The 14,465-nt window shown below is 44.7% G+C and overlaps 1 protein-coding gene across 1 annotated transcript in view; it reads right to left on the minus strand.

Moving 5' to 3' along the window:
* The window catches only part of HDAC1 (histone deacetylase 1), a 31,055-nt gene extending 19,133 nt beyond the window's left edge, over positions 1–11,922 (minus strand). The window contains exons 1-2 of the mRNA XM_023634350.2: positions 11,767–11,922; positions 6,067–6,179 (exon numbers count right to left, since the gene is read on the minus strand). Coding sequence (XP_023490118.1) covers positions 6,067–6,179; positions 11,767–11,815 — 162 coding nt within the window. The 5' untranslated portion in view covers positions 11,816–11,922. The remainder of the gene's footprint in view (positions 1–6,066; positions 6,180–11,766) is intronic.
* Positions 11,923–14,465: the final 2,543 nt, after the last annotated feature.

Raw genomic sequence — 14,465 nt, forward strand, 5'->3', positions numbered from 1 at the left:
AAAAAAAAAAGATACAAAGAACACTTATAAAGGAAACAATGCCTAAATATGACTCTATTAAAATTAAGAATTTCTGTTGATTACAAATACATTAGAGGGCTGGCCCAGTGGTGCAGCAGTTAAGTTTGTGCACTCCACTTCAGCGGCCCCCGGTTCACCGGTTGGATCCTGGGCGCAGACCTACGCACCGCTTATCAAGCCATGCTGTGGCGGGCATCGCACATATAAAATAGAGGAAGATGGGCATGGATGTTAGCTCAGGGCTAATCTTCCTCAAAAAAAACAAAAAAAAACAAAACAAAAAGAAAAACAAAACACATTAGAGTGAAAGGACAAAACCAGAATAGATGTTTATAGCGATATACTGACACTGGACTACATATATTAGAATATATAAAGAGCTACTATAAATTGGTAAGAAAAAAAAGCCAAACAACCCAAGAGGAAAATGGGTAAAAGAAATGAAAAGACGTTTCACAGTAGAGGACATACAAATGGCTAATAAACATATGAAGAGATGCTCAGTTTCATTGGTCATTAATGAAATGTAAATCAAGACCACAATTCCATACGTTTTACACTCTTATGATTGGCAAAATTTAAAGTCTAATTCCAAGTGTAGAAGAGGATGTGAACCAATGTATCTCTTATACGTTGCCAATGTGAGTATAAATTCATTTAACCACACTGAAAAGCAACTTGGCATTTAATATTTACACACCCTACAGTCCAGCAATTCCACTCCTACACAAAAAGCCCAAAGAAATTTTTGTGTATATGCACTAAGAGACATATACAAGAATATTCACAGTAGCACTGTTCCTAACATTAAAAAACTAGATACAAATTAAGATCATGAGAGAATGGATAAATTGCAGTATAATGACATGATAAAATACTATTCAGGGGCCGGCCTGGTGGCGCAGTAGTTAAGTGCGCACGTTCTACTTTGGTGGCCTGGGGTTTGCTGGTTCAAATCCTGGGTGCAGACATGGCACTGCTTGGCAAGCCATGCTGTGGCAGGCGCCCCACATATAAAATAGAGGAAGATGGGCATGGACGTTAGCTCAGGGCCAGTCTTCCTCAGCAAAAAGGGGAGAATCGGCAGATGTTAGCTAAGGGCTAGTCTTCCTCAAAAAAAAAAAAAAATACTATTCAGCAGAGAAAAATGAAAGAACCATAGCTATATGCAATAAAATGGATGGATTTTACTAATATAACATTGTGTGATAATAGCAAGTCCCAGAAGACTACACCCAGCATTATTTTTCTTAAAAAATCCAAAAACAAGTAAGTGAATACTATATATTGTTTAGGTACAAATACACACAATAAACATATTTTTTAAAAAGCAAGAGAATGATAAACATAAAATTTAGAAGAGTGTTTGGGTTATAGGAATATGGATGATCACAGCATTATTAAAATATTTAAGTAAATAAATGAATAGGGGCTGGCCCCGTGGCCGAGTGGTTAAGTTCGCGCGCTCCACTGCAGGCGGCCCAGTGTTTCGTTAGTTCGAATCCTGGGCGCAGACATGGCACTGCTCATCAAACTACGCTGAGGCAGCGTCCCACATGCCACAACTAGAAGGACCCACAACAAAGAATATACAACTATGTACCGGGGGGGCTTTGGGGAGAAAAAGAAAAAAATAAAATCTTTAAAAAAATTGAAAAATAAATAAATGAATAAACAAAGAATAAATTTTTAAAAAAGAAGGCCAAGCAAAGACCTTATTTTTTTTTTTTTTTTTTTAAAGATTTTATTTTTTTCCTTTTTCTCCCCAAAGCCCCCCTGGTACATAGTTGTGTATTCTTCGTTGTGGGTCCTTCTAGTTGTGGTATGTGGGACGCTGCCTCAGCGTGGCTTGATGAGCAGTGCCATGTCCACGCCCAGGATTCGAACCAACGAAACACTGGGCCGCCTGCTGCGGAGCACGAGACCTTAACCACTCAGCCACGGGGCCAGCCCCGAGACCTTATTTTTTTTATTATTATTATTTCTTCTTCTTCTTCTTCTTCTCCCCAAAGCCCCCCAGTACATAGTTGTATATTCTGGTTGTAGGTCCTTCTGGTTCTGCTATGTCGGACGCCACCTTGGCATGGTTTGATGAGCAGTGCTAGGTCTGCACCCAGGATCCAAAAGGGCGAAACCCTGGGCCGCCAAAGCAGAGCATGTGAACTTAACCACTTGGCCATGGGGCTGGTCCCTAAAGACCTTCTTTTCATGGTTATGAGCCAGTGATAATGACTAACCCAATTCTGTGTATCTGAGGTCCAATTAAAACAAAAACAAAAACCAGACAATCAAATAGGAAAATGGGCAAAACGCTTAAACAGGAACTTCAACAGGGAAAAGTGAATGGCCAATAAACATATAAAAAGATTCTCAACCTCACTAGTAACCAGGGAAATACAAATTAAAATAGTAAGATACCATTTCACGCCTACCTGAACTGGCAAAAAAAAATTAAATATGACAAAATGAAGTGTTGGCAAGGACTTAGAGCAACTACAATTCTTCTACATTGCTGACAAGTGGAAACCATTTCAGCACTGAGTGACTGTGCATGCATCCTGACCCAGCAATTCTACTGTTAGTATACTCCTACTGAAACTCTAGCATATGTGCACTAAGAAACACGTTCAAGAATGTTCACAGTAGCAGTGTTTGTAATAGCCCCAAACTAGAGACAAACAAAATGCCCACCAATAATCAAATAGACAAATTGTAGTATATTTCTTCAATGAAATACAGTGAAAATATATATAGCTACATGCATCAACATGTACGACTCTTGGGAACATGTTGAGCAAAAAAGGCAAGTCACATGATAAATACTGTATGGCTCCATTTATATAACATTAAAAAATGTAAAACTAAAATACATATTGTTTAAGAATACATACTGGTAAAATTATAACGAAATGCAAGGAAATAATAAACCCTAAATTCAAGGCATAGGTTAACTCTGGGGAAGGAGAAAGTTAGGATCAGGGAGGGGCATACACGGGCTTTTGGCAGTCATGGAAATGTCCCTTTTCTTAAGCTAGATGATATTAATTGTAATGTGATTCTTTATACCTTACATATATTTTATAAAAATTCTTTCCTATCTACTCAATATTTTATAAAAACAGTTTTTAAAAAAAGAACAAAAGAACAGAAGGCGATGAATAAGAAGCCTAGGAATATACAAAATTAGCATCCAAGGCAAGGAAGAGAGCAGGATTCTTGATTATGTAAATAGGAAGGTGCCTGGATGAAAAGTGACGATGTAGATTGTGAGAGACTAATTAGATGTGTGGAGACAGGATGGGGGAGAGAACAAAGAGGGAGAAATTCTGTGAAAAAGACCTCAGCATGTCTCCTTCAGGTATAGAGCCAGATGTAATACAGCAACTTCTATGAGAAGTCTAGGGAGCTTCTTTCAGCACTGACTCTCAAAAGTCATCAATTTCAGGACAGACACTAAGATGGCTATCTGTGCTTTGGGCAAGGAGTGCTAGATCACAGCCCAGAGAAAGGAGAGGATAGAAGGGATGAATGCAGAGAAACACTGTTGGGGGAATAGGAGCAAAGATTCACAGTCAATGGAGAGGTAGGGCCAGAGAAGGAAAAAGATCACATTAAAGAGTACAAGGTCTAGAGATTTCAGGAGATTACACTGGGGTTTTGCTTTAGAAGTTTACAAAAAGAATACACACATATGAAGTCATTTCCAACAAGGTGTTATTAATTTCCTATGACAGCCACTATTGGTAGCTTCCCAAAGAGCCATTCTCTCCCTTCTGTCTTGGCAATAGATCTCAATTTGGTTGGGTGTTAATATATCCAGCCCCAGGGATCAAATATGATTAGTCTAAGACAATTGTGGGTGAATGGTCTTGGGATGGCAAATGACCCAATGAGATTTAATGGGAAATCTCTTGGGAAGCTTCTGTGAAGGGTTTTCCCGTTTAATAAAAACAGATGGGGATAATGGAGAGTGATCCATTTTGCTCCTATTCCCTTCCTCTTCGGATTCTGTTGTATGAAGACATGATACTAGGAGCTGAGATAGTCATCATGTGACTTCAAGGCAAAAAACAAGGATGAAATCACATAAGCTAAGGATGGCTGAGCAGAAGGATAGAATAAGCCTGGGTCCCTGACGACATAGCCAAAAAAATCCTGAGACCATCTACCTCTAGACTTCTTGTTAGGATATTGTTCAAGAAGGAAAAAAAGACAGATAGACAGATAGAGACTATGGAATCAGAGAGATCTGAGGTGGAGTCTTAGCTCATCTGTTAATAGCTACGTGACTTTGGGCATGTTAATTATCCTCTCCGAGCTTGTTTTCTCATCTATAAGTTAGGGTTGTTATAAAGACTACATGAAGTAACAGGTAGCCCTGGCCTGGCACCTAGCAATCTTCAATAAATGTTAGTTTATTTTTCCTCTCACTTCAAGATAGAATCCATTTTTCAATATCTCAATATCTTTCATGGAAGTTAATATAGTCCCTGGGGTATTACAAGTAATCAACAAAAATCTGTTGAATGAAAAGAAAGAAGTAGGATTTGAGGTGACTCTTGAAGATGAGTAAGACATAACTGGGCAGAGTAAATAATCCTCCCAGTCAGGATGGGGTGAAAAGAGGCAGAATCTGATCTGGCCAACCTGGAGGTTGAGGCAGGGAGTGGCAGGAAAGGAGCCAAGTTGGGGCCAGATTAGCACAGCGTAGACGTGCAACTGGCAGCTCCGGAAGGTCTTGGTGCTTGCTACTCCACATTCACGCCTCCTCTTTCTCTAAATGCTAGGCTGCTCCCTAGAGTCCCGGGAAACCGCTGCTACCTTTTATTTTTCCTTCCAAGCTGCCCTTCACACATGAAAAAGATCTCTGGTCCCAAGGTCTGTCTGCTCCTCCATCTACCTTCCCTCCTGCTTCCCCAGCTGCCTCTGGTGGCTCTAGAGACATGACACGGCCATGTGGGACAGAAGACTCATCTCCTTCAATCTCCGGAATGTTCAGGAAGGATACCGTTGTTGCCAACGTTACTTAAGCTGTCGGCACCGACTTTAACAAGAGACTCTTATGCTCCAGCCCTAAGCCCCAGCCCCTCTTTATTTTCTCATTTGGACCTTTTCAGGAGCCTCCGTACCGGCTTCCCTGCTTCTAAAATGCACGCCGGTTCCTATCTCTTTCATTTAAAATCCTTCACTTGCTTTTTCACCATCTCCAGAAGAGGTTCGAACAGGGAACCTTTGGACCAAATTTGGTCCACAGATGTACTGACATGTTTTTGTTTGTATATGTTTAAAAAAAATTTAGACCAACACTTTAAACCTGGGATATTTTTAACAATAATCTGGATTTCTAGCTTCTCCTTAAAAACTGGAAGATGGGGCAAAACTTAGCTGGAGCTGAGTCAAGAGGTTAGGCAATCTATACTCTCTAGTAACTAGAGACTTGGTGTCCAGTTCAGCACAGTCCTGATCACTCTTTTTTTTAGGCATTGGACTCTTTGACCCTGGCCCATCAGAGTTGCCTTAGTACAATAGATCCAACCTTTGCTGACCTCTCCAGCTCTAGCTCCCCTCACTCACACTTGCGAACTTTACACTACAGCAATACCTGGACATTGAACTACTTATATTTTCCCCAAACACACCATATTGTCCATACCTCTCTGCCTTTTTGTGTATGTTCTCCCCTTGGCCTAGAATGCCAGTCCCCTCCTGAACGCCAGGCTAAATTCTATTTAATCTTTAAAACTCTGCTCAGATATCACTCTAGGAAACATTCCAAGGCTCCTCATTATCTCTCCATCTTATGTAGTTTTCAATTGTTGCACTTACACTTCGTAGTACATATTGTATTTATTTGTGTACATGTCAGCCTCCAGCACTAGAGTGAACTCCTTAAAAACAGAATCTCTATCATTTACACTGTCTGCCACATAACAGCCACTCAATACATGTTTGATGAATGAGTAGTTAAGAAAATGAGATAATGAATGACATATGGGAAACCAGAGCCAATGAGGTTAGGGAGGGGTGGAGGTCCCCGTGACTTACATAGATTTCCATTTTTCGGTAGAGACCATAGTTAAGTAGCAAATTGTGGGTCATACGGATTCGGTGAGGCTTCATTGGGTGGCCTTGTCCATAATAGTAATTTCCAACATCCCCTGAAGAAGAAAGAGTGACAGTTTCAGTGACACAGTTAGACACATACTCCCAGCAGAAGCAGAACCCAGGAATTTTACAACAAACGCCTTGGTAAAGTCTCTTTCTGGTTCATTCTAGTCTCTAAGATTCTCACCCACCTTGAGGAAGGGTAACTCCAAAAGAAAAAAAAAAAGCAGGAGACCCTGGGAAGGTCAACACTTAAGGATGTCAGTCTAGCCCAGTTTCTTCCCCTGGAATCCACAGGGACTAGATAGTATGAGAGGTTCACTCCAAAGCTATTGGGGAACAGTACCCAGTAAGGCTTCCTATATCTCCAAGGAAGTCACTCCCATAACAGAAAAATAACCATCACTCCTCAGAATTCTCATGTCACAGTTCACCTCTTGTACACTGTGACACTTTATGGCGTCAGAGTACATTCGCATTTATTTTTTTACTGGATCCTCACAATAACCCTGCAAAATAATTAGGACAGGGAGTATTATTCCCATTTTATAGATAAGAAAACTAAACTCATCATCTCTTGTTTCAGTTATACCAACTGCCTTCTAATTGGTCCCTCTTCCTTTAATTCAAACTATCTGTCACACTGTCACCAGCTATTTTCCTAATACACAGCTTTGATAACATCAGTCCCCTGCTCAAAAATCCTGAATGGCTCCCCATCCCCTACAAGATTAAGAATAAAGAACAACTCAGTAGCCTGGCACTCAAGAACTTTCTTAATCTTTCCAGCTTCATCTCCTGCTACCAACTACCACCACCCTCCCCTTAAAACACACTCTCTCTCTCTCTCTCTCTGTGCTCTAGACTGGCATAGGCACACTATGCCCCTTGGGCCAAATACAATTGGCTGCCTGTTTTTCATAAATAACATTTTACTGGAACACAGCCATGCCCATTAGTTTATATATTGTCTATGGCTGCTTTCACATTATAATGGCAGAGTGGAGTAGTTAAATAGTTGCCACACAGACCCACCCACATGGCACACAAAGCCTAAAATATTCCCTGTCTGGCCCTTAACAGAAAGTCTGCCAACATCTGCTCTGAACACACTAGATTATCATCAGCATCCTGAACATGGCATTCACCTTCTCACCAAAGTATCCTTTGATCAGACTACTCCCTTGACCTGGAAAGTCTCTTCTCTGGTGATCCTCATACTACAAAGCCCAGCTCAAGTTCTCAACATATTCCTGATCGGAATAAATGGTGTTTTCCTCTGCATGCAATTTGGACATAGAACTTAATTCATTTTGTTCTGTACCCAAATTATTTACTCATCTATATATCCACAAAAGCAGTGCTCCCTGAAGCCAAGGACCAATATGCCTTGTACATCACAGAGGCTCAATAAAGATTCAAGGAATTGAACTGAGACTCAGAGAAGTTAAACGCCTTCTCAAGATCACACAGCTAACAAGTGACCAGGGAGTCAAGTATTCTGACTCCAAACCAAGTATGCTAAAAGCTACATTGGGTTTCCCAGGAACCTACTTCAGTTGCACTTAATCTAAAGGGCTCTCTAAGTCTACTCGGTAGAAAGTTCCTGTAATAATATTCCAAAATTGAATGAACTGCACACTCAAAGATTTCTCCTTAGAATTCCATCAGGATGAAGCAGATCTTTCAGCACTAGTGAAAAAAGGTCCCAATCTCTTACGCATTGTGGTTTGGTGGCGCCAGAAATAGGCTTCATTCCAGGGAGCAATGCACTGTGGGGAATGCCACCAACAGCATCCAAGCCACACTCCAATTCTCTTTGTCATAGACATGGCCTGGGATAATGGGAAACTTCTAAACAGTTGGATGTTTAGGATCTCATCCTCTTCTCTCTCTCTTTTTAAACAGACTTTTTTTTTTTTTGCTGGGAAAGATTTACCCTAACCTAACATCTGTTGCCCATCTTCCTCTCTTTTTTTTTCCCCTCCCCAAAACCCCAGTACAAGGTCGTATATTCTAGTTCTAAGTCCTTCTAGTTCTTCTATGCGAGCTGCCGCCAGAGACGGCTCTTGACAGACAGAGTGGTTATCGTTTCACGCACGAGAACCGAATCTGGCCCACTGGAGTGGAGTGCGCCGATCTTTAACCACTAGGGCATCAGGGCTGGCCCTAAATAGACTTTATTTTTTTAAAGTTTTAGATTTAGAGAAAAACTGCAAAGATAGGACAGAGGGTTCTCAGATACCCCACCCCGAGTTTCCCCTATTATCAACATTTTACATTAGTAAAATAAGAAGTATCTGTTACAACTAATGAACCAATATTATCATTAACTAATAAAGTTATCATTAACTAAATGTTCATACTTTATTTAGATTTCCTTAGTTTTTACCTAATATCCTTTCATCCTCTATCTTAGTGAGGCCTCTGAGGGCAGGGACTATGCCCTCAGCCAGGGCCACAAGCCAGAGTACAGCATGTAGTAACATTCAATAGAGACCCTGTCCCATATAGACACAGACTTTCAAGATGCAGTCACAGGGAAGGCAGGCAGAAGAGTTTGTTGCCAGGATTCCTCAGACAAGGTAATCAGCCATGGGGATGGGCAGAATAGGTTCTCAAGGCATTGGCTGAGACATCCAGATTCAGACCCAACTGGAGGGCAGTTAGTAATCACATGGCCGTTACTACATTATATAATGGATTTCTGCATACCCACGTCTCTGGCGTGGGCCTTGATCCCTAGCAACTCCCTTGCCTTATCAAGCCTGGATTCAGCCAAGGCTTAGACTTGGGGAACCTTATCTAAAAGGCTAAGGGAGTACCTGAGGGCCCAGAGACACCATCCTTTTCTTAAAAGAGTTTTTAATCAGGTTGCTGAGAGACTTCAAAAAATCCTTCTTATTTAGATACTACTCTTAAACTTTTAAAGAGCACTCCCACTGTTCTCATAATTTTTCAGTTTTATAGGAGAGCGACCTGAGGCCTGGAGGGTAAGGTGACTTGCCCAATACTGCAAAGCTTCTGAGTGGCAGAGCCAAATCTGAGTCCCAAGTCAGTGACCTCACTCTGCAAAACTCAGAAGCAGTTCCTCAAAAAGTAAGAATTCTCCTTCTCTAAAGACTGGGGTCTTTCCACTTTTTCTCCTGTTAAACTTAGAGTGGTGGAGATCACAACTGCGCAAACTAGCATGGCTACAAAGTCATAGGCTCCAGCCGCAAACGAGCCCTCACCCTTGCCCAGCAATCCTTTCAAATTTATTTTCCTAGCTCCCTCTTTCACAGCAGCTATTTAACAGCTATCTCTCTTCAAGATTCCTCCTCTACCAACCACCCTCCCCACTCTCAGGAAAAGGACTATTCTCTCACCTCACCTTGAACACTCCCTCAACTTCCTCCCTATCTTCTCCCCCTCAAACTTATCTACATTGAACTTTTCTTGACACTTACCCTCCCAGTCATGAAGGAACTTCCTCTTGAAGGCTAGTGTCCCCACCTGTGCTCTAGTTTCCATCTCACCTGGTCTCCTCAGGAATCTCCATAATCACTAGCTCCTCTCTCCTCTATCTTCAACCTCTCCCTCTCTCTGGCTATTTCCACAAGAATTTGAATAGGATCAGCTCTCAGCCATTGCATCTCCTCTTGATCAACAACGCTCTCTCTCTGCCCTGGGGAAGCTTCCTCTCAAAAGGGTCCATCCGGATGTCTCTTCACCCATCCATTCGTTCTTCAATCTACTGCAATCCAGCTTCAGTTCCAGACGCCACACAGGAAACAGTTCTTGCCAACATTTGGCCACTCCCTCCCTCTTTTGGCTACTGTAACCCAACACTTTCGGATTCACTTACATCTCTGGCCATTCCCTCTGTATCTTTGTTCATTTAATCAACAAGTATTCATTGAGAGCCTAGTATGAGCTAGGCACTGTTTTGAGGGCTGAGCACAGAGAGGTAGAGAAGATGTGGCCCCTTTCCCTAAGGAGTTTACTGTCTGTAAGAAGTATGAAGAACGAAACAGGCAATTTCAACACACAGCAACAAGCGCTATGACCGGGGAGTAGAGCACGAAGGGCACTACACTTCTGCTCAGTCCACTTCCTTAGGATTCCACCCTGGATCCCATTGTTTCACTCTACACAACTTCTTGGGTGATCACATCCTCTTCTATAACTAAAATTACCATCTACCAAAAATTTCCATCTTCTCATCTCTATCTTCTAAACTGCAGACCTGAATGGCCAACTGCCTCCTGAGCACCTCTCCTTGGCTATCCCCCAGACATCTCAACCAATATTTCTTTTAAAAAAAGAAAAATGTTGTCAACAGACATGGTCTTCAAACATTCAGTATCAAACTGCCCCAACCAGAAACTTGGGATTCTTGCCTTCTTCCTTACTTCTACATTCAGGAGTTTAATTTCATTTGTATCCTAAGGTCTAAATCTGATGATGTCACCAACCTGCATGTAACTTCCATGATTCACAAACACCCTCAGAATAAAGTCCAACTTCCTCTGGATGGGACGCCCAGCCCTTCAGGGTCTGGTCCATTTGCTTCTCCAGCCTCATCACTCCCGGCCTTCTACACTCTGCCCTCCCACCTAGGCCTCCGCCATTCTGCACGCGTAACTGCTGTCTTTCCAAGGTGCTGTCCTCTCTCTTACCCCTAAACCTGCTGTGACCGTCGACTGCCCTGTGCCAGGTTAATAACTCCGTTCTCAGGTCCTAACTGAGTTGGCCCTTCCTTCCCTGACTCCTCGGGCTGGGCTGAGCGCCTCCTCCGGCCGCCCTCTGTCCCACCACCACACTGGAGGCCTTCGCGGTCAGTCTGTCTTCCTGTCCAGACCCAGACGAAGGGGGAAGCGACCTGAGCATCCCCAGCGCCCCAGCCCACCTAGTGCAGGGCAGGCTGCTCCACAGGTTTTTGTTAGATGAAAAAGTCTGTTCGAACAGGTCGCATCCTTCTCCCTCCAACCCCAGGGGCCCCATTTCCCAGCAGCAACTGCAGGCCCCGGGAGAGCGGGGAGAGCGGGGGAGGGGAGGCTGGCGAGCACGAGCTGGGGACTCCTGCAGGAGCCCACCGACACCCACGAGGACGGACAGGCACAGCCAAGGGCCTTTGTCTTCTCGGCAGGAAACACGGACCCGGGCAACCTCCTCCATCAAACCCTGCCTCCCCTCCAGGAGTCCCACGCGAAGTCTCCACGACAAGCTTCTTCAGGGTTCCCCCCACCAAGATGAGCTCCGGCTTGCCCAGACGACGCCCCCTCTGCCTCAGCCTCCTCCCTCAGCCCCGACCTCCTTCCTCTGAGCCTCCTCCCTCAGCCTCGACCTCCTTCCTCTGAGCCTCCTCCCTCAGCCTCGACCTCCTTCCTCTCAGTCTCCTCCCTCAGCCCCGACCTCCTTCCTCTCAGCCTCCTCGCCCAGCCTCCATCTCCTTTCCTCTCAGCCTCCTCTCTCAACCCCGACCTCCTTCCTCTGAGCCTCCTCCAGCAGCCTCGACCTCCTTTCTCCTCAGCCTCCTCTCTCGTCCTCCCCTCAACGCCCCCGCCTCGCCCAGCCTCCCCCCTCCGACCGCCTCAGCCTCCCTCTCCCGGATCCGGCAGGGCCAGGCCCCGCCCCCGCCGCGAGGCCGGGGCTCACCGTCGTAGTAGTAACAGACTTTCCTCCTGGTGCCCTGAGTCTGCGCCATCTTGCTCGCCTCCCGTCCCTCCCGTCGGTCGGTCCGTCCGTCCTCCCGCCGGCGGCTCCGCAGCGTCCAACCGGGGGGGGGGGGGGGGGGGGGCGGGCCTCCCGCGCGCTCCGCCCGCCCTCCCGGGCTCACCTATAGCCGCGCAGCCCGGGCACCGCTCCAGCCAATCAGCTAGCGCAGGGACGGCCCGGAACTCGGCAGGGGGCAAGGGCAGCCCAGAGAGGCCGCCGAGGGCCCCCTGGGCCTGTACCAAGGTCGGCGACAAGGGGGTGGGGGAGCTGCCCTGGGACCGTACCATTAGTCCCGGGGGAGGAAAGCGGGTCTGTAAAGTTCGCGGTCCCGTGTCGGGGTTGGAGATCAGAGGACAATTTTGTAATTTTCCAGGGAATCAACTGAGGCCTGCGGGGGAAAAGTGACTTGCACAAGGTCACTCACCTCGCGAAAGGGCTGAACCTGGATTAGAACTTGAGTTTGGAGGAGGGAGAAATAAACTGACAAAGGAAAGAAAACTGCTGGAGGTCAAGTACTGTGCAGTAGTTTTCCTGACGTTATTTCGGTTATCTCAATTAGGGCTCGCAAGAGCTTTGGAGGAGGGCTTTTTATCACCATTTTACAGAGAAGGATATTGAAGTTCAGACCTTTGTGACTTGCTCAGAGTCACACTGTTAGTTATTAAATTCAGTTTTCAATTGTACAGATTTTTTGAATGCCTACTGTGCACCAGAAGCTGTAACAAAATGGCGGAACCCCACCTTTCTTCCTCCCAAGCCTAGCTCCCTGATACTGTCACCCAGAAGGAGTGCCTTTAAAAAGGAGGAAACTGTCGTCTCTCTGATACTGGAGCAGGGTTTCTCGACCCTGAAGCTATTGACATGTGGGGCTGGATAATTCTTTGTTGTAGAGGGCTATCCTGTGCTGTGTAGGAAGCTTAGCAGCATCCTTGACCTCTACTCAGATGCCAGCTGCTCCCTCCCCTCCCCCAGTTGTGACAACCAAAATTGCCTCCAGACATTGCAAAAATGTCTCCAGAGCAAGGAGGGAGGCATTGGAGGGAGCGTAGAATTGCCCCCCCACTCTCCCCTGGAGAACTATTGCGCTGATCAATCAGTCATCAACTTGTCATTATTGAAAGCTGCAAGACTGGAAAGCACCATGATGGGCTATGAAAATAACAACTACAACAACGGTAGTGTTTAGCGAGTGCTTACTATGTGCCAAATAAGTTACCCGGGGTCCTATAGTCAATAAGATACATTTTTATTCCTCTTTAGTTTAAAGAGTGCTTGGGCACTTGTGTTCCTCACTTGGGAACTGCATTTGGGCCATTAATGATAAAGGTAACAGAAGATCTAAGACTGGTTAGTTCTATTATAGAAACGGCAAAGGGCTGGGGAACAAACCCTATTCTCAGTTCTGTGTTGCTGCTTCCTAGCTAGGAGGCTTTCTGGGCCTCCTTTTCCCTCTTTGTAAAATGGAGAGGATAAGAATACAAAGTTCACCGGCTCTATGGCTACAGTGTCCATATGAGGAGGAGGGTGGGGATCAGATGAAGTCATGGGTGTGGCAGCATTTTGTAAAATGCAGAACAGGAATCACAAACTCATGCCTGCGGAGGTCAGGCAGGTAATGTAATTGAGCGAATTCAGATTATATTTATATTATTTACATTAGTTTGAGTCAGGTGCTTTGCATATTTTAAAAATTGGATTCTTTTTCACTTTCATAAAGAAAAATGCATTTCCCCCATCTTTCTTCAAGCACACTGCCATCTTCAGGTATCTTTAATTTTCTCACTTTTTAATGGAAATGTGGATGCAAAAAAACCCATTTCATTTTCATCTTTATTATAAGAAAAACAGCACAAGCATAATGATAAATAGCCACTAACAGTCTCATTGGGAGCAATAGGGAGTGGAGGGGACTTTGGCAAAGGGAGAGCTCATGCCCCATCTGAAGGGGGTGGCCACTACTCAGCTCCATGAGGACAGGTAAGACTGACGGAGCCACATCTTCCTGTTTTTTCAAGAGAAGGCAGAAATTTGAAGTTTTATGCAAAATCTCCCTAGTTTTACAAATTGACTGCTAACTCAGTCTATTTTCAAGACAGCAGTAAGAGCCATCCTTTTAAAATATAAGTCAAGGGGCCAACCCTGTGGCCTGGTGGTTAAGTTCAGTGTGCTTCGCTTTGGTGGCCCAGGTTTGGGTCTCAGGCACAGACCTATACCACTCGTCGGCAGCCATGCTGTGGCAGCAACCCAGATACAAGATAGAGGAAGATTGGCAACAGATGTTAGCTCAGGGCAAATCTTCCTCAGCAAAAAATAAAATAAAATGTAAGTCAGTTTATGTCATGGCTCTGCATAAACTCCTACAAACGCTCCTCAAAATGACTCCTTCAAAGGCTCTGAGGCCCCAGGCCCCATAGGATCTCTCCCCCTCCCTCAGGCTGCCATTACCTCTCTGAGGTTGCCAGGCAAGCTTCTGCCTCAGGATGTTCCCTCTGCCTGACTGTCTCCCCCTTACCACATGCTCACTCCCTCACCTTCTTCAAATCTTTGCTCAGAAGTCACCTTCTCAATGAGGCCTTCCCAGACCACTCTCTTTAAAATTGCAAACCTCCCCCAAACATGACCGTCCTAATTCTCCTTAC

Source organism: Equus caballus, chromosome 2 (assembly GCF_041296265.1).
Source record: "Equus caballus isolate H_3958 breed thoroughbred chromosome 2, TB-T2T, whole genome shotgun sequence".
Lineage (NCBI taxonomy): Eukaryota > Metazoa > Chordata > Mammalia > Perissodactyla > Equidae > Equus > Equus caballus.